At 51.5% G+C, this 24,464-nt stretch overlaps 1 protein-coding gene across 1 annotated transcript in view; it reads left to right on the forward strand.

Moving 5' to 3' along the window:
* Positions 1 to 11,047: 11,047 nt before the first annotated feature.
* The window catches only part of frg1 (FSHD region gene 1), a 60,081-nt gene continuing 46,664 nt past the window's right edge, over positions 11,048 to 24,464 (forward strand). The window contains exons 1-2 of the mRNA XM_038791078.1: positions 11,048 to 11,259; positions 12,810 to 12,877. Of these exons, the coding sequence (XP_038647006.1) occupies positions 11,204 to 11,259; positions 12,810 to 12,877 (124 nt within the window). The 5' untranslated portion in view covers positions 11,048 to 11,203. The remainder of the gene's footprint in view (positions 11,260 to 12,809; positions 12,878 to 24,464) is intronic.

The raw sequence follows: 24,464 nt of genomic DNA on the forward strand, positions 1-24,464 counted from the left end.
ACGGATCAGGTTCGGAATGCTGCAGCCAGCGCGCTTGTGGGTCACCTACAGGAACCAACACCACTATTTTGAGTCCCCAGAGGAGGCGTGGGCCTTTGTACAGGAAGAGAAACTGGACTCGAATTAGACCCAGGGGATACTTGGCGGCCGTAGCCGCTCGGGTACTTTCAGCTGAATTCTTTGTTTGGATTTTGAACTCTTGCTGTGGTTTTTCTTCTGATGTTTTTTCCCCCTTTGCCAACTTCCCTTAGTTATTGTTATTGCGGTTATTCAGAGTTATTTATGGTTATTTATGCTGTTTGGTAGAGGGCGACTGTTAAGTACATTGTTATTTGTTATTTATCTGTTATTTATAATGTTAAGTTGGGGAGGTGGGACGGGGGGGAGAGCAGATCGGGGATATGGGCTCCTAGGGGGGGTTCTTTTACAGGCATGGACGGGGACGGGGGTGGAACTGAAGATGGCGGGGTGGGGTGTGGCAGGGCGAAAGCGCGGGCTTTCCTCTGTTTTCCCGCGCGCGGGGCAGAGGGGGGGGGGAGGGGAGGAGTGCGGGGCGTGGCTAGCAATGGCGACCTTTCCCGCGCTGGAGCGGAACCAGGGAGGAGTGGCAAGGGGGGGGGAGGCCCCCCCCCGAGCCGGGGGGAGTCGGAGTGGGGCAGGAGCAGCCGGGTCAGCGTGAACCAGCTGACTTACGGGAGTACGATGGAGGGTACATCGCGGCTAGGAGGGGTCCTAGCCTGGGGGGGGGGGGAGGGGGGTTAGGGAGGGACACCGGGTTGCTGCTGAAAAGACCAGAAACGGGAAGTGGAGGACTGGAGAGGTGGGGGGAGGGGGACATCGCCATGGGGAGCGGGTCAGAAGGGGAGGGTCGACCCGGGGCGAGCAGGGAACAGGACATGGCTAATCGGCAGGGGAAGGGGGCGGGTCGTCCCGCGACCCGGCTGATCACTTGGAACGTGAGGGGGTTGAATGGGCCGGTCAAGAGATCAAGGGTATTCTCACACCTGAAGGGACTGAAGGCTGATGTAGCAATGTTACAGGAGACCCATTTGAAGGTAGTGGACCAGGTTCGCCTGAGAAGGGGGTGGGTGGGACAGGTGTTCCACTCTGGATTGGACGCAAAGAACCGGGGGGTGGCGATTCTGGTGGGAAAGAGGGTGTCGTTCGTGGTGGAGGAGGTGGTGGCGGATAAGGAGGGTAGGTATGTGATGGTGAAGGGTAAGCTGCAGGGGGAGAAAGTGGTGATGGTCAACGTATATGCCCCGAACTGGGATGACGCGGGTTTTATGAGGCGCCTATTGGGCCTCATTCCGGGACTGGAGGCAGGGGGCTTGATCATGGGGGGGGACTTTAATACAGTGCTGGACCCCGGGCTAGACAGATCGAGCGCAAGGACCAATAGGAGGCCGGCAGCGGCAGAAGTGCTGAGGGGGTACATGGAGCAGATGGGAGGAGTAGACCCATGGAGGTTTGGTAGGCCGAGGGCGAGGGAGTATTCCTTTTTCTCCCACGTCCATAGAGTGTACTCCAGAATCGATTTCTTCGTGTTGAGCAGGGGGCTGATCCCGAGGGTACGGGAAGCTGAGTACTCGGCCATTGCGATCTCTGATCATGCACCGCATTGGGTGGATGTGGAAATGGGGGAGGCGCGGGACCAGCGCCCGCTGTGGCGGCTGGATGTGGGGCTGTTAGCGGACGACGAGGTGTGTAAAAGGGTCCAGAAGAGCATTGAGAGCTATCTGGACTTGAATGACACGGGTGAGGTGCAGGTGGGGATGGTCTGGGAGGCCCTGAAGGCAGTGATCAGGGGAGAGCTGATCTCCATAAGGGCGCATAGAGAAAGAAAGGAGAGGCAGGAGAGGGAGAGGCTGGTGGGGGAGCTATTGGAAGTGGATAGGAGATACGCGGAGGCACCAGAGGAGGGGCTGCTGGAAGAACGGCGCAGCCTGCAGGTCAAGTTCGACCTGCTGACCACCAGGAAGGCAGAGACGCAGTGGAGAAGGGCACAGGGCGCGGTCTATGAGTATGGGGAAAAGGCGAGCAGGATGTTGGCACACCAGCTTCGCAAACGAGATGCGGCTAGGGAGATTGGGGGAGTGAAGGAGAGGGGCGGGAAGGTAGTGCAGAAGGGGCAAGAAGTGAACGGGGTCTTCAGGGATTTTTACAAGGAGTTGTATCGGTCTGAGCCGCCGACAAGGAGAGGGGGAATGGAGGACTTCCTAAACAAATTGAGGTTCCCAAGGGTCCAGGAGGGGCTGGTAGAAGGGCTGGGGGCGCCAATAGGGCTAGAGGAGCTAGTCAAGGGAATAGGTCAGATGCAAGCGGGGAAGGCGCCGGGGCCAGATGGGTTCCCGGTGGAATTCTATAAGAAAAATGTGGACTTGGTGGGACCGGTACTGGTACGAGCCTTTAATGAGGCGCGAGAGGGGGGGGGTTCTGCCCCCGACAATGTCGCAGGCTCTGATCTCCCTGATATTGAAGCGGGATAAAGACCCCGTGCAGTGCGGGTCCTACAGGCCTATCTCGCTTTTGAACGTGGATGCCAAGTTGCTGGCAAAGATCCTGGCAGCTAGAATAGAGGATTGTGTGCCAGGGGTAATCCATGAGGACCAGACGGGGTTCGTGAAGGGGCGGCAGCTCAACACGAACGTGCGGAGATTGCTGAATGTAATTATGATGCCGGCAGTGGAGGGGGAGGCTGAGATAGTGGTAGCGCTGGACGCGGAGAAGGCATTCGATAGGGTGGAGTGGGAGTACCTGTGGGAGACGTTGAAACGGTTTGGGTTTGGGGAAGGGTTTATTAAGTGGGTGAAGTTGCTCTACTCGGCCCCGACGGCGAGTGTAGTGACAAACGGGAGGAGGTCGGAGTATTTCGGGCTCCACCGAGGGACCAGGCAGGGATGTCCCCTATCCCCCCTACTTTTCGCACTGGCGATTGAACCGTTGGCGATGGCACTGAGGGGTTCAGGGGGGTGGAGAGGACTGACTAGGGGAGGGGAGGAACATCGAGTATCGCTGTATGCGGATGATCTACTGCTGTACGTGGCAGACCCAGAAGGGGGAATGCCGGAGATAACGGAACTATTAGCAGAGTTTGGGGACTTTTCGGGGTACAAATTAAATTTGGGCAAAAGCGAGGTTTTTGTGATACACCCGGGGGACCAGGGAGAGGGTATTGGGAGACTCCCCTTCAAGCGAGCAGGAAAGAGCTTTAGGTACTTAGGGGTGCAGGTGGCAAGGAACTGGGGGACCCTCCACAAGTTGAACTTTTCCAGGCTGGTGGAACAGATGGAGGAGGAGTTTAAGAGGTGGGACATGGTACCGTTGTCGCTGGCGGGGAGGGTGCAGTCAATCAAAATGACGGTCCTCCCAAGGTTCTTGTTTTTATTTCAGTGCTTGCCCATCTTCCTCCCTAGGGCCTTCTTCAAAAAGGTGACGAGTAGCATCATGAGCTACGTGTGGGCGCATGGCACCCCAAGGGTGAGGAGGGTCTTTTTGGAGCGGAGTAGGGACAGTGGAGGGCTGGCACTGCCCAATCTCTCGGGGTACTACTGGGCGGCAAATGTGTCAATGGTGCGCAAGTGGATGATGGAAGGGGAGGGGGCAGCTTGGAAACGAATGGAGAGGGCGTCCTGTGGCAACACAAGCCCGGGGGCCCTAGTAACGGCACCATGGCCGCTCCCCCCCACGAGGTACACCACGAGCCCGGTGGTGGCGGCCACCCTCAAGATATGGGGGCAGTGGAGGCGACATAGGGGTGAAATGGGAGGTCTGTTGGCGGCGCCAATAAGAGGGAACCATAGATTCATCCCGGGGAACATCGACGGGGGATTTCAGAGCTGGTACAGGGTGGGCATACGGCAGCTGAAGGACCTGTTTATAGAGGGGAGGTTTGCGAGCCTGGGAGGGCTGGAGGAGAAGTTTGAGCTCCCCCCGGGAAACATGTTCAGATATTTACAAGTGAAGGCATTTGCTAGGCGGCAGGTGGAGGGGTTTCCCCTGCTCCCCAGTAAGGGGGCGAGTGATAGGGTGCTCTCGGGGGTCTGGGTCGGAGGGGAGAAGATATCAGACATCTACAAGATAATGCAGGAGGCGGAAGCAGCATCAGGGGAGGAGCTGAAAGCCAAGTGGGAAGGGGAGCTGGGAGAGCAGATAGAAGACGGGACGTGGGCGGATGCACTGGAGAAGGTCAACTCTTCCTCCTCGTGTGCGAGACTGAGCCTCATTCAATTTAAGGTGCTGCATAGAGCTCACATGACGGGGACAAGGATGAGCCGGTTCTTTGGGGGTGAGGACAGGTGTGTCAGGTGTCTGGGAAGCCCAGCGAACCATGTGCATATGTTCTGGGCATGTCCGGTGCTGGAAGGGTTCTGGAAGGGGGTGGCAAGGACGGTGTCGAAGGTGGTGGGGTCCAGGGTCAAACCAGGATGGGGGCTTGCGATCTTTGGGGTCGGGGTAGAACCGGGGGTACAGGAGGCTAGGGAGGCCGGAATACTGGCCTTTGCGTCCCTAGTGGCTCGACGAAGGATATTAATTCAATGGAAGGACGCGAGGCCTCCAAGCGTTGAAACTTGGATTAACGATATGGCTAGCTATATTCAGCTAGAAAGGATCAAATTTGCCCTGAGAGGGTCGGTACAGGGATTCGCCAGGCGGTGGCAACCTTTCCTTGACTTTTTAGATCAGAGATAGACGTTCGGGGTCGTGGCAGCAGCAACCCGGGGGGGGGGGGGGGAGGGGGGGGGGGGGGGGGGAGGGGGGGGAGGGGGGGAGGGGGGGGAGGGGGGGGAGGGGGGGGGGAGGGGGGGAGGGGGGGGGGAGGGGAGGGGAGGGGGGGAGGGGGGGAGGGGGGGGGGAGGGGAGGGGAGGGGGGGGGGCAGCAAGGGTCGTGGGGGGACACGCACGACTGTAACGCGGGCAAGCCTGCTCGCTGCTCATGTCTGAAACTGTAGGCTGCCTTGGTTGTTAAGGTTGCCGGGGGGGGGGGGGGGGGGGGGAGGACTGGTGCGCGCGAGAGGGCGGGCGAGGGAGGGACATTTGCCTAGAGGGATTGTGTTGTAAATAATTTAAAAATTAGTAGGGGTAAATGTCTGTATGGAAAAACTCTTTCAATAAAAATTATTTAAAAAAAAAAAAATTACACTAATTCGGTTAAGGTCTTTAACAGGTTGAGGGGATGTCACAGAGACAATTCAGTTAAGACCGCTGATGGAATGTTCTGGAGACAATTCAATTCCGTACAATTAGAATTGGCTAAATTTATTCTTGGGAATATGAGTGAAACAAAGAATTGGGAGATAAATGGCCACTAGGGGGAACCAGAAGTTTAGAACTGTATCGGAAAGTGGAGCTCTCAGGATTTGCTAAAATTATATTGTGGTTTCTTTGCAAATTCAAACTTTTATTGTTTGGTTGGTTGAGATGAATGAAAGTATAATGATTTGAATTCCTTTTGTTTGAATGGAGATCTCCAATGAATGAATGAGTCCGTTTAATAAGAATTTGTGAACTTCCTCTGGTATTCCTGGTTTTTAAAATGTTGTGTTCTGCGAAATGAAGTTGCACATCAATTAGGAGGAGCGAATACACGGCAGTTAAAGTGAGAATTAAAATGGGGTAAGTATTTGAAAGTTCTTTTGAAAATCAGTAATAATGATTAACATTGTGGGAGTTAATTAGGACACAATTCTCAGGAAGTAAACAAAAAGCAAAATCAAAATTTATGAATTGGGATTTGTAAATGATTAGTTTGAACTCGGCATAGTCCTGGAACAAAGGGATTTAGATGAGTCTGAGGCGATGGAAGTGATATGGCACAGCTCCACCTGGCCCTAGTGCCCGCTGCCTTGCAAGCAGATGGAGCTTTAGGGAATAAAGATATGGGACTGGAGCTTAGATAGGGAATATTACGTGCAGTATCAGGAAATGAGAATCTGATGGCAGGAAAAGATTAATAAAATAGATGCATAAAAAGAAAAATTAAGATATAAAAACCGACTGGTAACTGGAGGAAATAGTGAAAGCAAAACTAGCAATAGAAAGAATGACACAGGGGTAATCAGCACACAATTCCAGCACACAATTCAGGGAAACCGGTACACAGGCAGTAAAAGCAATATCCCTTGACCCGAGGTGCCAAATGCGAGCTGGAGATAATGATCAAAGACTTGGAACAGCAGGGAATCATTCAAGAAGTCACATATGCATCGACAAAACGCCAACTTCAGGCAGTTAGCAAGCCTGATGGTACATTTAGAATGGTAACAAATTACAAAGCATTAAACAAGGTCACAAAAAAAGTAGGATAAACGGTATTTAATAAATTCACAAACGACATTGGAGAAGGTGGCAGGCAAACCTTATTTAACTACTATAGATTTAGCCAACAGTTTCTGGAGTGTTCCGTTAGACCCAGACAGCAGGGAAGAGACAGCCTTTACCTTTGGCACTAAACATTGCGTATACTGTAAATTGCCACAAGGATATGTTAATTCCCCAAACCATTTTCAGGCAATAGTAAGGGAGCTGGTTAAAAATGATTTGGCTTTAGTATATATTGATGATGTGTTAATTAGAAATGATGGTGATAGAAATAAACAATAATTGATACCTGAAAATCCGTCTCAAATTTTGTTGAGACCAGACTGACAGCAAAAGAATCAGGATTGTCATTAGAGCTGCCAGCCACGTTGGGAGCGAAACCCCGGAGGTGGACTTCCTGGGGAAGGCAAAGAGACGTTCATGGGGGATTCATTTGTCGCAGTACCCAGGAGCGACCAAATGGAGTGGTGCATCGGGGAGGACCTCCTGCCAGCAGGCAGCCGGGAGATTTCTGGACCGTAGGGCCAGCTGGACAACCCTCCAGACCATCCCATTCTCCCGCTCCACCTGCCCGTTGCCTCTGGGGCTGTAGCTGGTCGTCCTGCTCGAGGCAATGCCCCTGTTGAACAGGAACTGACGCAGCTCATCGCTCATAAATGAGGATCCCCGGTCGCTGTGGACGGAGGCGGGGAAACCGAACAGAGCGAAGATGGTGTTGAGGGCTTTGATGATGGTGGTAAGACGTAATATCAGGGCATGGGACGGCAAAGGGGAATCGGGAATATTCGTCGACCACATTGACGAAGTGCGTGTTTCGGTCGATGGAGGGGAGGGGCCTTTGAAGTCCACGCTGAGGCGTTCAAAGGAGCGGGAGGCCTTCACCAGGTGCGTACGGTCTGGCCGGCAGAAATGCGGTTTACACTCTGTGCAGACCTGGCAATCTCTGGTGATAGCCCTGACTTCCTCGATGGAGTAGGGCAGATTGCGGGCCTGAATGAAGTGGTAAAAACGGGTGAGTCCTGGGTGACAGAGATTGTCGTGCAGGGTCCTGAGTCGGTTCACTTGTGCACTGGCAGATGTACCTCGGGATAGGGCATCGGGGGGCTCGTTGAGCTTACCGGGGCGATACAAAATCTCGTAATTGTAGGTGGAGAGCTCAATCCCCCACCCCAAGATCTTGTCATTTTTGATCTTGCCCCGTTGTGTGTTGTTGAACATGAAGGCAACCGACTGTTGGTCAGTGAGGAGAGTGAATCTCCTGCCGGCCAGGTAATGCCTCCAATGTCGCACAGCTTCAACGATGGCTTGGACCTCCTTTTCGACGGGGGAGTGGCGAATTTCGGAGGCATGGAGGGTGCGGGAAAAGAATGCCACGGGCCTGCTGCCTGGTTGAGGGTGGCGGCCAGAGCGACGTCTGACGCATCGCTCTCAACTTAGAAGGGAAGCGTCTCGTCGACCGCGTGCATCGCGACATTGCCGATGTTGGCCTTGATATGGTCGAAGGCCTGATGAGCCTCAACCGTCAGTGGGAAAAAGGTGGATTGAATGAGTGGGCGGAACTTGTCCACATATTCTGGGACCTACTGGGCGTAATACGAAAAGAACCCCAGGCATCGTTTGAGGGCCTTGGGGCAGTGGAGGAGGGCAGTTCCATGAGGGGGCGCATGTGATCAGGGTCGGGCCCTAGGACTCCATTCTGAACCACATAGCCGAGGATGGCTAGTCGGTTCGTGCTGAACACACACTTCTCCTTGTTGTAAGTTAGGTTGAGGAGAGTGACGATGTGGAGAAATTTGAGAAGGTTAGCATTGTGGTCCTGCTGGTCGTGGCCGCAGATGGTGACGTTGTCCAGGTACGGGAAAGTGGCCCGCAGTCCGTACCGGTCAACCATTTGGTCCATCTCCCGTTGGAAGACCGAGACCCTGTTGGTGACGCCGAAGGGAACCCTAAGGAAATGGTAAAGGCGGCCGCCTGCTTCGAACGCAGTGTATGGGTGGTCCGCCTTACGGATGGGGAGCTGGTGGTAGGCAGATTTCAGGTCCACTGTCAAGAAAACCCGGTATTATGCAATCTGATTGACCATATCAGATATGCGTGGGAGGGGGTATGTGTCGAGCTGCGGTTGATGGTCTGACTGTAGTCAACGACCATCCTGTTTTTCCTCCTGGATTTCACCACTACCACTTGGGCTCTCCAGGGGCTGTTGCTGGCCTCAATAATACCTTCCTGCAGCAGTCGCTGGACCTCAGACCTGATGAAGGTCCTGTCCTGGGCGCTGTACCGTCTGCTCCTGGTGGCAACGGGTTTGCAATCCGGGGTTAGGTTCGCAAAAAGGGAAGGCGGGTCGACCTTAAGGGTCGCAAAGCCGCATACAGTAAAGGGGTGGTAAGGGCCCGCCAAATTTCAGGGTTAGACTCTGGAGGTTGCACTGGAAGTCCAGGCCGAGGAGCAAGGCAGCACAGACGTTGGGGAGGACGTAGAGGCGGAAGCCACTGAACTCTACGCCTTGGATGGTGAGGGTGGCGATGCAGTACCCCAGGATCGCCACGGAGTAGGATCCGGAGGCCAGGGAGATTCTCTGGTTAGCGGGGTGTACCGCGAGGGAGCAGCACCTTACCGTATTGGGGTGGATGAAGCTCTCAGTGCTCCCGGACTCCAGAAGGCAGGATATCTCGTGCCCGTCGACCTTCACCTTTGTCGAAGCGGTCACGGGGTTGTGCGGTCGAGACTGGTCAATTGTGAACGAGCGGAGACGTGGTTGGTCGTCGGCGGTTGCAGGCGATGAGCGGCCTGATGAGGTGTCCGACGGGCAGGGGTCCTGAGGCGGTTAAGATGGCGGCGCCTGTGGGCTGCACGTGTCCTGTGGCAGGCAAGATGGCGGTGCCCTCGGGCCGCACGTGCCCTGGGGTAGGCCAGATGGCGGCGTCCATTGGTTCTGAGGCAGGCAAGATGGTGGCGCCCACGGGCCGCACGTGTTGTGAGTCGAGCTAGATGGCAGCGCCCACGGGCCGCACATGGTCCGAAGAGGGGAAGATGGTGGCGCCCACTGGCCGCACATGGGGGGATGTGACAATAGCAGCGATTGAGCGGGCCTGGCACACTGCAGCGAATTGTCCCTTCTTACCACAGGCCTTGCAGACCGCGCCAGGCAGCGCTGCCGGGGGTGTTTTGTCTGTCCGCGGAAGTAGCATTTGGGTCCCCGTGGTTGGTTGGCTGCCACACGGTGCAGGCGTGGGGTTGGCCGGGGACGGTCGCTGATGGGGTCCATGATGGGGTGGCCGTCGGCGGGGTCCACGATGCATGGGGGGGGCGTGCGGTCGGGGGAATAAGCCTGTACATTGCGTGAGGCGACTGTAAGCGAGAGCGCTAATTTTTTGGTCGCCGCGAGGTCAAGCGTGGCCCCTTCTAAGAGGCGCTGGCGAATGTAGTCAGACCCTTTACCCGTAACGAATACGTCTCTCATCAGCAGGTTCGAATTTTCAGTGGCCGAAACAGCCTGGCAGTCACAGTCTCTCACTAGGACGAGCAGGGCACGCCAGAAATCTTCCACAGACTCACTGGACAGTTGGCGCCACGTGGATAGGAGATGCCTGGCATAGATTTTTTTGGTCCACTAAGCGTAATTCTCTTTCAGTAGCGCCATGGCGTCTGCATAGGTCGGCGCGTCCTGGACGAGGGGAAAAATGTTGGAGCTCAGCCACGTGTACAGAATCTGGAGCTTCTGTGCTTCTGGGATTGGGTCTGGCGCAGACTCGATGTACGCTTCAAAACAGGCTAGCCAATGTTCGGTTCTTTTTGGCGTTGTGTGCTTGAGGTTGCAGCTGCAGGCGATCCGGCTTGATGCGGAGGTCTATCTCTGAAAAATGTCTGTGTAACAAATTAATGCACTTTCAATTACGACGAGACGAGAGTAGAATGTAATCGGGGCTTTATTACACAGAGATGTGTGGCCTCCTACAGCAGCTGACGAAATGGCTGCTGTACGGCGAGCACACACATTTATACTCCGCAGACTGGGCAGAGCAGCAGGCAGGTTAAGATGGCGGCGCCCGCGGGCTGCACGTGTCCTGGGGCAGGCAAGATGGCGGCGTACCTATCGTACAGGGGCCTTGCCGTATAACCCATATGTACAGTATAATACATCAGTGGTGACTACCACAAACCCTCAATTTATTTATTATGTGTCTGGAATGCACGCCAGGTGCCATAACCTGCAGGGCTCCAGACCAAATGCTGGAAAGTGGGATTAGGCTGGGTGGCTCAGTTTTCAGTTGCCGCAGACACGATCAGCGAATAGCCCCTTTCTGCGCCACAAACTTTCCATGATTAATGATTCATACAACCAGAACCCGAGCTATTCGCTTCCTTCTCCACTAACTCACTTCAACTGAACGAAAGCACACCCACCGCTCCATGCATGGAATACAGCATTACATACCCTGGTAATTATCTTTAAATTAGTAAATAGCCAGTCTAACCAGTTAAGAGATAATATTTATTGTATCTGTCCATTCATCCATCCACCTTGTTGTAAGCATCTCACCCTCTCACTGACTACGTATTCCATATCCACTCTGTCCACTGGGTGCCGCTGTACCCGAGAGCCCTCCCGACCACTGGATGCCGCTGTAAGGAGTCCTCCCGACCACTGGATGCCGCTGTAAGGAGTCCTCCCGACCACTGGATGCCGCTGTAAGGAGTCCTCCCGACCACTGGATGCCGCTGGAAGGAGTCCTCCCGACCACTGGATGCCGTTGTAGCCGAGTCTCCCGACCACCGGATGCCATTTTAACTGCTTTCTTCGGCCTCCCGGTTACTGGGGGCCGCTGTAACCGAGTCCTCCAGCCGCTGCGTGCCGCTGTAACTGATACTCATTTCTAATATGGCGGAATATGCTTGTGTGAAGAGCACGAAGCTGGTGCTGAAAGGGATGAAAAGGTTTGAATTTAACCCACGGAACAGAATAACCGGGGAGATGGTGGGTGGAGACCTGCGAGTTATGGGCAGAGATGAGAGAGTGAGGCTGATACTGATGGAGAAACAAGGGGAGCCGCCGCGGGAGCTCCCGGGCTCTGGTTTGAGGTCCAGTGAGTGAAGGAAGTGCTGAGCCTGGCAGCTGGCAGAGGGGAGCCGGTGCCGCTCTGCGGTCCGAGTCACCCTCGGGCCCAGGCTGACCGGGGGGGGGGGCCTCCGCGCCCCCCCCAAGCCAAGTGTCCCTTATTCCGCCCACCCTCCCAGTGTGGGGCACCTGTGACTTAAGAATAAACTTCTAAACAGTGAATGGTCCAGATCTGAAATGCACTGTCTAAAGGTCCGTGTGGTGGAGGCAGATTCAAAGACAATTCATAAGCAGTGGGAGATAAATTTGCAGCCATACAGAGAAAGGGCAAATGAGTTGGACAACAGTCTGTATTTCCAGCGAGTTGTTTGGGACATGATGGACTGATTGGCCTCTGTGTTGTAAACATTGATCCTATTCCTGGAGGAGGGGCTATTTTTTTATTGGGAAGGCATTGAGAGTTGCCGAATGAGTGATTAATATGAATTCTCAGATTTGAACGCAGCTTTGTGTTATGTTTATCAGATTTCATCATGTACCGTACCACCTTTTTGAGTCAGACACCAGTTAGGAGTGTGTTTTTTGCTTATTTTATTCATTCATGGGAAATGAGCGTCAGTGTCAAACCCTGATTGCCCTTGGTGATGAGCCGTCTACCTTGAACTGCCGCAGTCCATGAGTTGTAGGTGTGCCCACGGTGCTGTTAGGAGGGGAGTTACAGGACTTTGACCCAGCCACAGTGAAGGAATGACGATGTATTTTCAAAATGTCAGCATGGTGTGTGGCTTGGATGGGAACTTGCTGGTTCTCATGCATCGGCTCCCTTTGTCCCCCTAGCTGGTACAGGTATTGGAAGGTGCTACCGTAAGAGCCTTTGTGAGTTGCTGCAGGGCATCTTGTGGATGGAATACACTGCTGTTGCTGTGCATCGGTGGTGATGGGAGTGAAAGTTGAAGGTCTTTGATGGGGTGCGAGTTAAGTGGCCTGATTTGCCCTGGGTGGTGTTGGGCTTCTTGAATGTTGTTGGAGCTGCACTCATCCAGGCTACTGGCAAGCATTCCATCATACTTCTGAATTGAGCTGTGTAGATGGTCGACAAGGTTTGGGGAGTCAGATAGTGTGTTACTGCTTGTGGAATTCCCAACCTCTGACCTGCTCTAGCTAAGTTTCTAGTGAATGGTACCCACCAGTATGTTAAATGTCAGGGATTCGGTGACAGTAATCTCAAAGGAGATTATTAGATTATTTATTGTTTGTGTGGCATGAATTTACTTGCTAATTATCAGCCCAATCATCTCTGATGTTGTAGCTTGTTGGGGTAGTTTTATTGCAGAAGTCTGCCAGTTCCCCCCCCCCCCCCCCCCAAACAATAAGCTCTAACTTCTGTACAAGATTTATGTGCTCAAGTCAATGATTACATTTTTTTTAGTGCAAAGAAGAAGAAAAAAAAAGGGAAAAGAAAGCTAGAGGAGGAGGAGCAGGTGCTTGATATAATTGGTAAGTGAGGCTGGTAACATAGTGTCCCTTTGCTTTTTGGGTATTCATGTATATCATCCATCCGCAAGATTTGAGCATGAGAAAGTGTCACACTGGCCTATAAATGGGCTCTTGACTAGGAATTCAAATCACAGTGCTTCAAACAGCACAAATGTCTACCAATTTACAAATTGCTCACCAAGAAATTGCACGTTACAGAAGTTTAATTAACAGTTCCCAAAACTGACTTTTCACATTATTTTCTAAAGCATCAGTGTATTACAACTAAATATTTCTAGAATTAAATTGAAATTTAAATTTTACCTGAAACAGGAAAGGGCGAGGCAAGAGCAACACAGGAGAGAAGCACGAGGATGTGGGCAAAGCTGAGAGTAATGCAGGATGGGTAGGATGTGGCCATGAGAGAGGTGGGCAGTCTGTGATTCTGACATTACAGCTAAAAGAGGGGTGACAAGGGTAAGTTGCAGATTAATGTTTCATTTATCTATATTTTTACTTAAACTAGATGGAGTAATTGGTTTAAAACATCTTTACGCTAATTTGATTAAATAAATGAGTTTCAATTAATTAAATATAACAGAGAGCTAGATAGACATGCCAGTGCAGGTGGTGTCTCACAATGGTATAATATGGGAGTATGCTAAAGCATCACAATCAAAGACAACCACATCTTCAGTAGGAGTTTGCATCTCAAAGAAATGCAACCCGGGCGTTGTTTAGCTGCAGCCTGAGGTGCATCAAGATGGGAGAGAGTTATCTCAACACATCAATCCATGAGGCAGTCACTCCCTTTAGGTTAAGTAGCGGCACAGGTCTGCTTAATAATCAGGGACAAGAGGCTGTGACTGGGAGTCTGGCAATTAAAGTGACTCCAACTGCAGTGGTGAAGGAACCTTGGGCTTTTCCGGTACCCAACAGATATTAAGTTCTTGCTACCCGTGTGGATGAGGACAGAGTCTACAGTGTGGATGAGTAAACTAACCGTGGTAATGGAGGCCATTCTAGTGCAGTGCGAGGAGAGAAAATTAATGAAGTAGTAACAGAGGACAGTATAGTTGGGGTTAGATACTGTTCCCTTCAGTCGGATTTGAAAGTTTGGAAACCCAGTGGCAGGGTTAAGGACATCTCATAGATCTGGAAGAACTGGTTGGGGAGGATCTGCATTAGAACAAACAACAGAGGCTCAAAATCTAAGACACAGAACCTGACAGGTAGTAAGTACTCTCTGAATTGTTACCTCAGTCCAGTGCTACCTGCCATTGGGATATCAGATTAGAAGGTTAAATGCATGGTTGAAAAACAAGTGTTGGAGGAGAGGTTTCACTTCATGGGACAGTACTGAGGAAATCGGGAGTTGTTTTGTTAGTACAGATTCCACTTCAACTGCTGGAGCTAGTGTCCTGAGAAATAACTGGAGCAGTAGGGCTTTAAACTAATGAAGCGGGGTGTGTCAGGATAGAGGAAATAGCAACATTTAAAAGCAGTCTGAGAAATGTCAAGACTGAAGAGCAGAATATCAATTTGTGTAATAAGTGGTGTGGATTAGGAAGTCAGAAAGCTGAAGAAGGATAGTAAGACATTAGCAACTAATGTGACATCAGGGGAAAATAGAAGAAAGTTGAAACTAAAGGCACTATATCTGTATGTGCAAACAAACTAGATGAATTAATAATACAGATATAAATAAATGGGTGACACAATGGCACAGTGGCTAGCACTGCTGCCTCACAAAGTCAGGGACCCAAGTTTGATTCCAAACTGTGGAAAAAAGAATAGTACAACACAGGAATAGGCTCTTCGGCCCTCCAAACCTGCGCCAATCACGTGTCCTATCTATACCAACCGCCTATATCCTTTTATACCCCGTCTGCTCGTGTGTCTATCCAGGCAAGTCTTAAAGGTCGCTCACGTATCTGCCTCAACCACCTCATTTGGCAGTGCATTCCAGGCCACCACCACCTGTGTAAAAAAAGACTTCCCCTGCACATCTCCACTGAACCTTTCCCCCTCACCTTGAACATGTGCCCCTTGTAATTGTCACTTCTGCCCTGGGGAAAAGCCTCCAACTGTTCATCCTATCTATACCCCTCATAATTTTATAAACTTCTATCAGGTCGCCCCTCGGCCTCCGTCTCTTTAGGGAGAACAATCCCAGTTTATTCAATCTCTCCTCGTAGCTAACACTCTCCATACCAGGGAACATCCTGGTAAACCTTTTCTGTACTCTCTCCCAACACCTTCAGATCCTTCTGGTAGTCTGGTGATCAGAATTGGACACAGTATTCCAAATGTGGCCTAACCAACGTTCTATATAACTAACATAATTTGTGAGCTTTCATACTCGACACCCCATCCGATGAAGGCAAGCATGCATGCTTTCTTTACCACCATTTCCACCTGTGCTACCACTTTTAAGGAACTATGGACCTGCACGCCCAGATCTCTCTGTGTCTCTATGCTCCTGAGGGTTCAACCATTTGTTTTCTAGCTCCCACCTGAATTGGATCCACCAAAATGCATCACCTCGCATTAGTGCAGGCTAAATTTTGCCATTTCTCTGCCCAATTTTGCAGACTATCTACATCCTGCTGTATTCTCTGACAATCTTCATCGTTATCAGCAACTCCTGCAATCTTAGTATCATCTGCAAACTTGCTAAACAGACCTGCTACATTTTCTTCTAAGTCATTTATATATATTACAAACAGCAGAGGTCGCAGTACTGATCCCTGCGGAATACCACTAGTTATAGAACTCCATTCGGAACAACACCCTTCCACTGCTACCCTCTCTTCTATGGCCAAGCCAATTCTGAATCCATCTAGCTAGTTCACCCCTGACCCCATGTGATTTAATCTTTTGCACCAGCCTGCCATAAAGGAACCTTGTCAAATGCTTTACTAAAGTCCATCTAGACAGCATCTACAACCCTTCCCTTGTCAATCATTTTTGTCACTTCTTCAAAAAAAACTCCATTAAATTAGTGAGACATGACCTCCCATGTACAAAACCACGATGTCTGTCGCTAATAAGACCATTCACTTCCAAATGTGCGTAGATCCTATCTCTGAGAATCCTTTTCAACAATTTCACTATCACTGAAGTCAAGCTCACTGGCCTATAATTACCTGGGTTATCCTTGCAACCTTTCTTAAATAACGGTACAATATTGGCTATCCTCCAATCCTCTGGGATCTCATCTGTTGCCAATGAGGACACAAAGATTTCTGTTAGAGGCCCAGCAATTTCATCTCTTGTCTCCCTCAGAAACCTGGGATAGATGCCATCTGGCCCTGCAGATTTGTCTACCTTAAATGCTTTTTAACACACCTAACACTTCCTCCCTTGTAATAGCAACCTGTTCTAAAGTATTTACGTATCCCTCTGAGACACCGCCGATCAACGTATCCCTCTCCTTTGTGAATTTTCCTCCTTTGTCCTTGAGTGGACCAACTCTTTCTCTAGCTACCCTCTTATTCCTAATATTCTCACAAAATGCTTTGGGATTCTCCTTAATCCTGTCTGGCCAAGACATTTTGTGACCCTTTTTGCCTTTTTAACCCCCTGCTTGAGCTCTTTTCTACTTTCCTTTTATTCTTCAAGTGCTTCATCTGTTTTTAGTTGCCAAGACCTCACGTATGCATCCTTTTTCTTTTTGACTAGACTCGCAATTACCCTGGTCATCCACGTCCTGAATTCTGCCTTTTCTGTGTTTCCTCTTCATCGGCACATGCCTGTCCTGCACTCCCATCAACTGCTCCTTAAAATACTCCCACATGCCAAATGTGGGTTTACCCTCAAACAGCCTCTCCCAAACAACAGCCTCCAAATCCTGCCTAATCAGGCTGTAGTTAGCCTTACCCCAATTTACCACCTTAACCCTGGGACAGCACTTGTCCTTTTCCATGAGTATCCGAAAGCTTACGGAATTGTGGTCACTGTTTGCCACATGTTCCCCCACTGCAACTTTGATGACCTGGCTGGGCTCATTCCCTAGTACTAGGTCCTGTATAGCCCCCTCTCTCGTAGGACTATCCACATATTGTTCCAAAAAACCTTCCTGGACACATTTAACAAATTCCTCACCATCCAGAACCCTAGCCCTAAGGGATTTCCAGTCAATATGAGGAAAATTAAAGTTTCCCACGACAACAACCCTATTATTTCTATCCAGAATATGCTTACATATTTGTTCTTAAACGTCCCGTGGGCTGTTGGGAGGCCTGTCGTACACCCCCATCATAGTGACTGACCCCTTCCTGTTTCTCAGTTCTACCCACAGTGCCTCGTTACTTAATTCTTCCAAGGTGTCCTCCCTCTGAACAGCTGTAATATGTTCTCTAACCAGTATTGCAACTTGCCCACCTTTTTTACCTTCCCCCTGTCTCACCTAAAACAACTATATCCTGGCTATAATATTTGGCTGCCAGCCCTGTCCCTTTTTTAACCAAGTCTCTTACCGCAACCGCATCCAAGTTCTGCGCATGAATCAAGGCTCTAAGTTCATCTGTTTTACCTGTTATTCCCCGTGGATTGAAGCTGATACCCTGCAGACCTCCAGGCCCACTGAGTTCGATCTCCCCCAGCCTGCCCTTCCTATTAGCCAGCCTGGCCCTGGTACCATGCTCATCCCTAGTCTCTACACTTGCTGGCTTACTGTTCTGATTTCCACCCTCTTGCCACATAGTTTGCACAGTTTCACCATGTCTGTGTGGATTCCCTCCGGGTATTCCAGTTTCCTCCAACAGTCCAAAGATGTGCAGGTTAGGTGGATTGGTCATGAGCAGTGCGCGGGTTTACGCAGATAGGGCGAGGAGTGGGCCTAGGTAGGGTGCTATTTTGGAGGGTCGGTGCAGACTTGATGGGCTTCCTTCTGCACTTGGGGATTCTATGGTTAGATCCTTTTTTTAAAAATAATTTTTATTAAGATTTTCACAAAATATAAACAACAAAACAATATTAACAAAACAACCATGGTAAAAACCCAAGAACAACACCCACCCAACTACAAAAGCAACTGCAAACAAAGAAGAAAAAAAAGCAAACAACAAAAGGGAAAGAGATAACACCCGCCACATCCCACAAACTCATGTACACAGTTCCTCCCGCCGAACCAAACCCCCCCCCCCCCCCCCCCCCCCCCACCTCCTTGCTTCTGCTGCCGGCCTATTTCCCTACCGTTCCGCCAGGAAGTCCAGGAAAGGCTGCCACCGCCTAAAGAACCCTTGTACTGATCCCCTCAGGGCAAATTTCACCTTCTCCAATTTGATGAGCCCCGTCATATCATTGATCCAGGCCTCCACGCTTGGGGGCCTCGCATCCTTCCACTGAAGAAGAATCCTCCGCCCACTAGGGACGCAAAGGCCAGGACACCGGCCTCTTTCGCCTCCTGCACTCCCGGCTCCACTGCAACCCCAAAAATTGCGAGTCCCCAGCCTGGCTTGACCCTGGATCCCACCACCCTCGACACCGTCCTTGCACCCCCTTCCAAAACTCCCCCAGCGCTGGGCATGCCCAAAACATATGGGCGTGGTTCGCTGGGCTCCCCGAGCACCTAGCACACCTGTCTTCTCCCCCGAAAAACTTACTCATCCTCGTCCCAGTCATGTGGGCCCTATGCAGCACCTTGAACTGTATGAGGCTAAGCCTCGCACAGGAAGAGGAGGAATTCACTCTCTCCAGGGCATCCGCCCACGTCCCCTCCTCAATCTCCTCACCCAGCTCCTCTTCCCATTTACCCTTCAGTTCCTCCACCGAGGCCTCGTCTACCTCCTGCATTACCGGTATATGTCCAAAATCCTCCCTCCTCCAACCCACACCCCCGAGAGCACCCTGTCCCGTACCCCACATGGGGGCAACAAGGGGAACCCCTCCACCTGCCGCCTGGCAAACGCCCCAATCTGCATGTACTGAAACATGTTCCCCGGGGGGGAGCCCAAACTTCCTCTCTAACTCCCCAAGCTCGCGAACCGCCCCATCACAAACAGGTCCCTCAACCTCCTAACCCCTACCATGTGCTAGCCCAAACATCCGCCATCAATGCTCCCTGGAACAAACCGATGATTCCCCCGTATCGGGGCCTCCATCGAGTCCCCCACTTCTCCCCTATGCTGTCTCCATTGCCCACAAATTTTGAGGGTAGCCGCCACCACCGGGCTCGTGGTATACTTCGTTGGGGGGAGCGGCAACGGCGCCGTTACCAGTGCCTCCAGGCTCGTGCCCACACAGGACGCTACCTCCATCCTCTTCCATGCTGCCCCTTCCCCGTCCATTACCCACTTACGCACCATCGCTGCGTTGGCAGCCCAATAGTATCCACATTGGGTTGGGCAGCGCTAGCCCCCCCTATCTCTGCCCTGTTCCAAGAACACTCTTCTCACCCTCGGAGCCCCATGCGCCCACACAAATCCCGTAATACTCCTGTTGACCCTCCTAAAAACGGCCTTCGGGATAAGGATGGGGAGATACTGGAACAGGAACAAAAACCTCGGGAGCACCATCATCTTAACGGACTGCACCCTCCCCGCCAGTGACAGCGGTAACATATCCCACCTTTTGAACTCCTCCTCCATCTGCTCCACCAACCTTGTGAGGTTGAGCTTGTGCATGGTCCCCCAGCTCCCAGCCACCTGGACTCCTAGGTACCTGAAGCTCTTCCCTGCCTGCTTCAGTGGGAGCCTACCAATCCCCTCCTGATCCTCCGGGTGCACCACCAACAACTCGCTCTTGCCTAGGTTTAGCTTATACCCAGAGAAGCCCCCAAATTTCCTGAGAATCCTCATCACCTCCGGCATCCCCCCCCACCGGGTCTGCCACATACAGCAACAGGTCATCCGCATAAAGCGACACTCGATGCTCCTCCCCACCCCGCGCCAGGCCCCTCCAGTTTCCTGACTCCCTCAACGCCTGTCCAGGGGCTCAATTGCCAACGCAAAGAGCAAGGGGGACAGGGGACACTGTATGAGGCTAAGCCTCGCACAGGAAGAGGAGGAATTCACTCTCTCCAGGGCATCCGCCCACGTCCCCTCCTCAATCTCCTCACCCTCCGGTACTCGTCCTCCGGTACTCCGACCTCCTCCTGTTCATAGCTACACTCGCCATCGGGGCCTCATAGAGCAACCTCACCCAACGGACAAACCCCTCCCCAAACCCAAACCTCTCCAGCACCTCCCACAGATACCCCCACTGACAGCGCCGGCCCTAGGGTTGCTGGCGCCCCGGGCAAGCTGAACTTCGGCGCCCTTGGGGGGGGGGGGGGGGGGGGCCGAGGGGGGGGGGGGGGGGGGGGCGGGGCCGAGGGGGGGGGCGGGGGGAGCGGACCCGAGGGGGGGCGGACCCGAGGGGGGGGGGCGGGGCGGGGGGGCGGACCCGAGGGGCGGGGCGGGTGGACCCGAGGGGGGGGGGCGAGGCGGGCGTACCCGAGGGGGGGCGGGGCGGGTGGACCCGAGGGGGGGGCGGGCGGACTCGAGGGGGGGGGCGGGGCGGGCGGACCCGAGGGGGGGGGGGCGGGCGGACCCGAGGGGGGCGGGGCGGGCGGACCCGGGGGGGGGGGGGGGGGAGCGGACCGAGCGGGGGGGCGGGCCGGGGGGGGCCGCCCTGGGGGAGTGCGGCCACACTGGGGGAGTGCGGCCACCGCGCATGCGCTGGTTGGCGCCGGCCCAACTGCGCATGCGCGGGACCCGGGTCTGGCGCCCCCTAGCACATGGCGCCCCGGGCGACTGCCCGAGGTGCCGGTGCCTTGAGCCGGCCCTGCCCACTGAACCCTATCAAAGGCCTTCTCCGCATCTGATGCCACCACTATCTCCGCCTCCACTTCCACAGCCGGCATCATAATAACGTTGAGGAGCCTTCGTACATTTGTATTCAACTGCCTTGCCTTCACAAACCCCGTCTGGTCCTCATGAATGACCCCCAGCACACAATCCTCTATTCTTGTGGCTAAGATCTTGCCAGCAGCTTGGCGTCTACATTTAGCAGCGAGATCGGCCTATATGACCCACACTGCAGAGGGTCCTTGTCCCGCTTCAGGATCAAGGAAATCAACGCCCGTGACATAGTTGGGGGCAAAGCCCCCCCCCCCCCCCCCCCCCCCCCCCCCTTGCCTCGTTAAAGGTTCGAACCAACAGGGGGCCCAACAGGTCCGCATACCTTTTAAAAAATTCGGCCGGAAACCCACTCTATGGTTAGATCTAACAGACATTAAGGAGACATGGCGATGTGAAATAAGTATTCCAGGAAACAACTTTTACAAGAGGTAGACAAAATCAAAAAGAAGGGGCGGTAGTTAACCCTAGGATAAAGAATTATGTGCACGTTGCCCATAGGCAGATCTTTGTCTTATTGCTGATGCTTCATTCTGAGCTGTTTTCTTAGCCGTTTTTGTCAGTAGTGGTTTGTCATTGTCTTCAGCTCTCCAGGGCAGGCAGGTGAAGGTGGCAGGTCATAGAGTCATAGAATTTATAGTGCAGAAGGAGGCCATTCGGCCCATCAAGTTGGCACTGGCCCTTGGAAAGAGCGCCCGACCTAAGCCCACACCTCCACCCTGTCCCCGTAACGCCATCTAACCTTTTTTTTAGATATTCCCTGTGTAATTGTTTTTCAACTCTACAGATGATTTCTTTAGTGTACAGACTCCTTATTTTTATTTGTAATGCCAAAGATATAGTAATTTAAACGTTGATCATTGGAGACTTAATCTTCATATAAAGTGGGCAACCTAAATTTGCAGGAATAGTGTGGACAGAATGTAAATGGAAAATACTCGAGCGGTTTTGGGATACATATGTAGAGGAGCCAACTAATAAACGGGCTTTTAGATCTGGTATTGTGCAGTGGGAGAGTGTATGAAGGAGCATGTGGGAAGTGTGATCATTATATATTTGACTTTTGAGAATCATTTAGGGGCTGGTTTAGCACACTGGGCTAAATCGCTGGCTTTTAAAGCAGACCAAGACAGGCCAGCAGCACGGTTCAATTCCCGTACCAGCCTCCCCGAACAGGTGGTGGAATGTGGCGACTAGGGGCTTTTCACAGTAACTTCATTGAAGCCTACTCATGACAATAAAGCGATTTTCATTTTTCATTTACTTAAGTTCAAAGCTGATATATTCAATCTGCACAAAGCAAACTACATAGATATGAGGGCTCAATGACTACCGCCCGGTGGCCCTGACGTCAGTTGTAATGAAGTGCTTCGAGAGGCTGATCATGAAGCGCATCACCTCCATACTCCCGGAACGCTTTAACCCACTTCAATTCGTATACCGTCGCAACCGGTCCACATCAGACGCCATTTCCCTGGCCCTACACTCATCCCTAGAGCATCTCGAAAACAAGCACTCCTACATCAGACTCCTATTTATTGACTACAGCTCCGCCTTCAACACCATAATCCCAGCCAAGCTCATATCAAAGCTCCAAAACCTAGGACTTGGCTCTCCACTCTGCAACTGGATCCTTGACTTTCTGACCAACAGACCACAGTCAGTAAGAATGAACACCAACACCTCCTTCACAATACTCCTCAATACCGGTGCCCCGCAAGGCTGCGTACTTAGCCCCCTACTCTACTCCCTGTGCACACACAACTGCGTGGCAAAACTTGGTTCCAACTCCATCTACAAGTTTGCTGACGATACGACCATAGTGGGCCGGATCTCGAATAACGACGAGTCCGAATACAGGAGGGAGATAGAGAATCTAGTGGAGTGGCGTAACGACAACAATCTCTCCCTCAATGCCAGCAAAACTAAAGAGCTGGTCATCGACTTCAGGAAGCAAAGTACTGTACACACCCCTGTCAGCATCAACGGAGCCGAGGTGGAGATGGTTAGCAGTTTCAAATTCCTAGGGGTGCACATCACCAAAAATCTATCCTGGTCCACTCACGTCGACGCTATCACCAAGAAAGCACAACAGCGCCTATACTTCCTCAGGAAACTAAGGAAATTCGGCATGTCCACATTAACCCTTACCAACTTTTACAGATGAACTATAGAAAGCATCCTATCGGGCTGCATCACAGCCTGGTATGGCAACTGCTCGGCCCAGGACCGCAAGGAACTTCAGAGAGTCGTGAATACCGCCCAGTCCATCTCACGATCCTGCCTCCCATCCATTGATTCCATCTACAGCTCCCGCTGCCGGGGGAAAGCGGGCAGCATAATCAAGGATCCCTCCCACCCGGCTTACTCACTTTTCCAACTTCTTCCATCGGGCAGGAGATTCAGAAGTCTGAGAACACGCACGAACAGACTCAAAAACAGCTTCTTCCCCACTGTCACCAGACTCCTAAATGACCCTCTTATTGACTGACCTCATTAACACTACACCCTGTATGCTTCAGCCGATGCAAATGCTTATGTAGTTACATTGTATATCTTGTGTTGCCCTATTATGTATTCTCATTTATTTTCTTGAATTTTGTTTAATTCCCTTTTCTTCCATGTGCTGAATGATCTGTTGAGCTGCTTGCAGAAAAATACTTTTCACTGTACCTCGGTACACGTGACAATAAACAAATCCAATCCAATCCAATCCAATTGGCTTTTGTAGATTGAAAAATATGATGGTAGATAAGCAGTGGCAAAAATTCAAGGAAATAATTTATAATTTACAACAAATATACATTCCATTAAGATCAATTAAAGATGGGCAACAAATACTGGCCTTGCCAGCTACCCTCGCATCCAACAAACGTTTTTTAAATGGGAAAGGAGGTCCAACCGTGACCAACAGAAATCAAAGATAGCATTATATTAAAGGAAGAGGCTTATAATGTTGTCGAAACAGGGCAGCACGGTGGCCTAGTGGTTAGCATAACCGCCTCACGGCGCTGAGGTCCCAGGTTCGATCCCGGCTCTGGGTCACTGTCCGTGTGGAGTTTGCACGTTCTCCCCGTGTCTGCGTGGGTTTCGCCCCCACAACCCAAAAATGTGCAGAGTAGGTGGATTGGCCGCGCTAAATTGCCCCTTAATTGGAAAAAATAATTGGCTAATCTAAATTTAAAAAAAAAAAATAAATAATGTTGTCGAAAGAGTGGAAAACCTAAGGATTCAGAGTATTTTAGAATTCCGCAAAGGATGAAGAACAAATGGAACAGCTAAATCCTACAAAGTAGTGAAGTACATTTTCTTAATATGGCATCTGCAGCATATTTCCACATGTTTATTCAGTCGTTTTGTCTGTTGATCATCGGACCGTTCATAAGATCTTGTACAGCACATGAGGTTTGTACATGCAAATGATTGTTGGAAAGGAACCCCCACAGCGCTTGCTATTCATAGATATCCTTGTTAGTTTGTTATCCATGAATTGGAATGTCATATTGCATTTGCAATAGACCATACAGGCATATGTAAGAAATTCATCCTCTCAAGCCTGTGACACTTTCCCTTTCTAGCACTTAAGTGTCAGAAAATAACATTTGTTGAATAATTAGTTATTTGTAGAATAACTTTGTTTTAATCATAGGTTCGTCTTGGGCCTCTGAGGTGCTATTCATGCTCAGTTACCCAGTTGTGTTCTTGGTTTTCTAGTGCCTCTTCTCCCACTAATTAATAATTCTAATGTTCCTTGCCTCTCCCAC

Source organism: Scyliorhinus canicula, chromosome 3 (genome assembly GCF_902713615.1).
Source record: "Scyliorhinus canicula chromosome 3, sScyCan1.1, whole genome shotgun sequence".
NCBI lineage: Eukaryota > Metazoa > Chordata > Chondrichthyes > Carcharhiniformes > Scyliorhinidae > Scyliorhinus > Scyliorhinus canicula.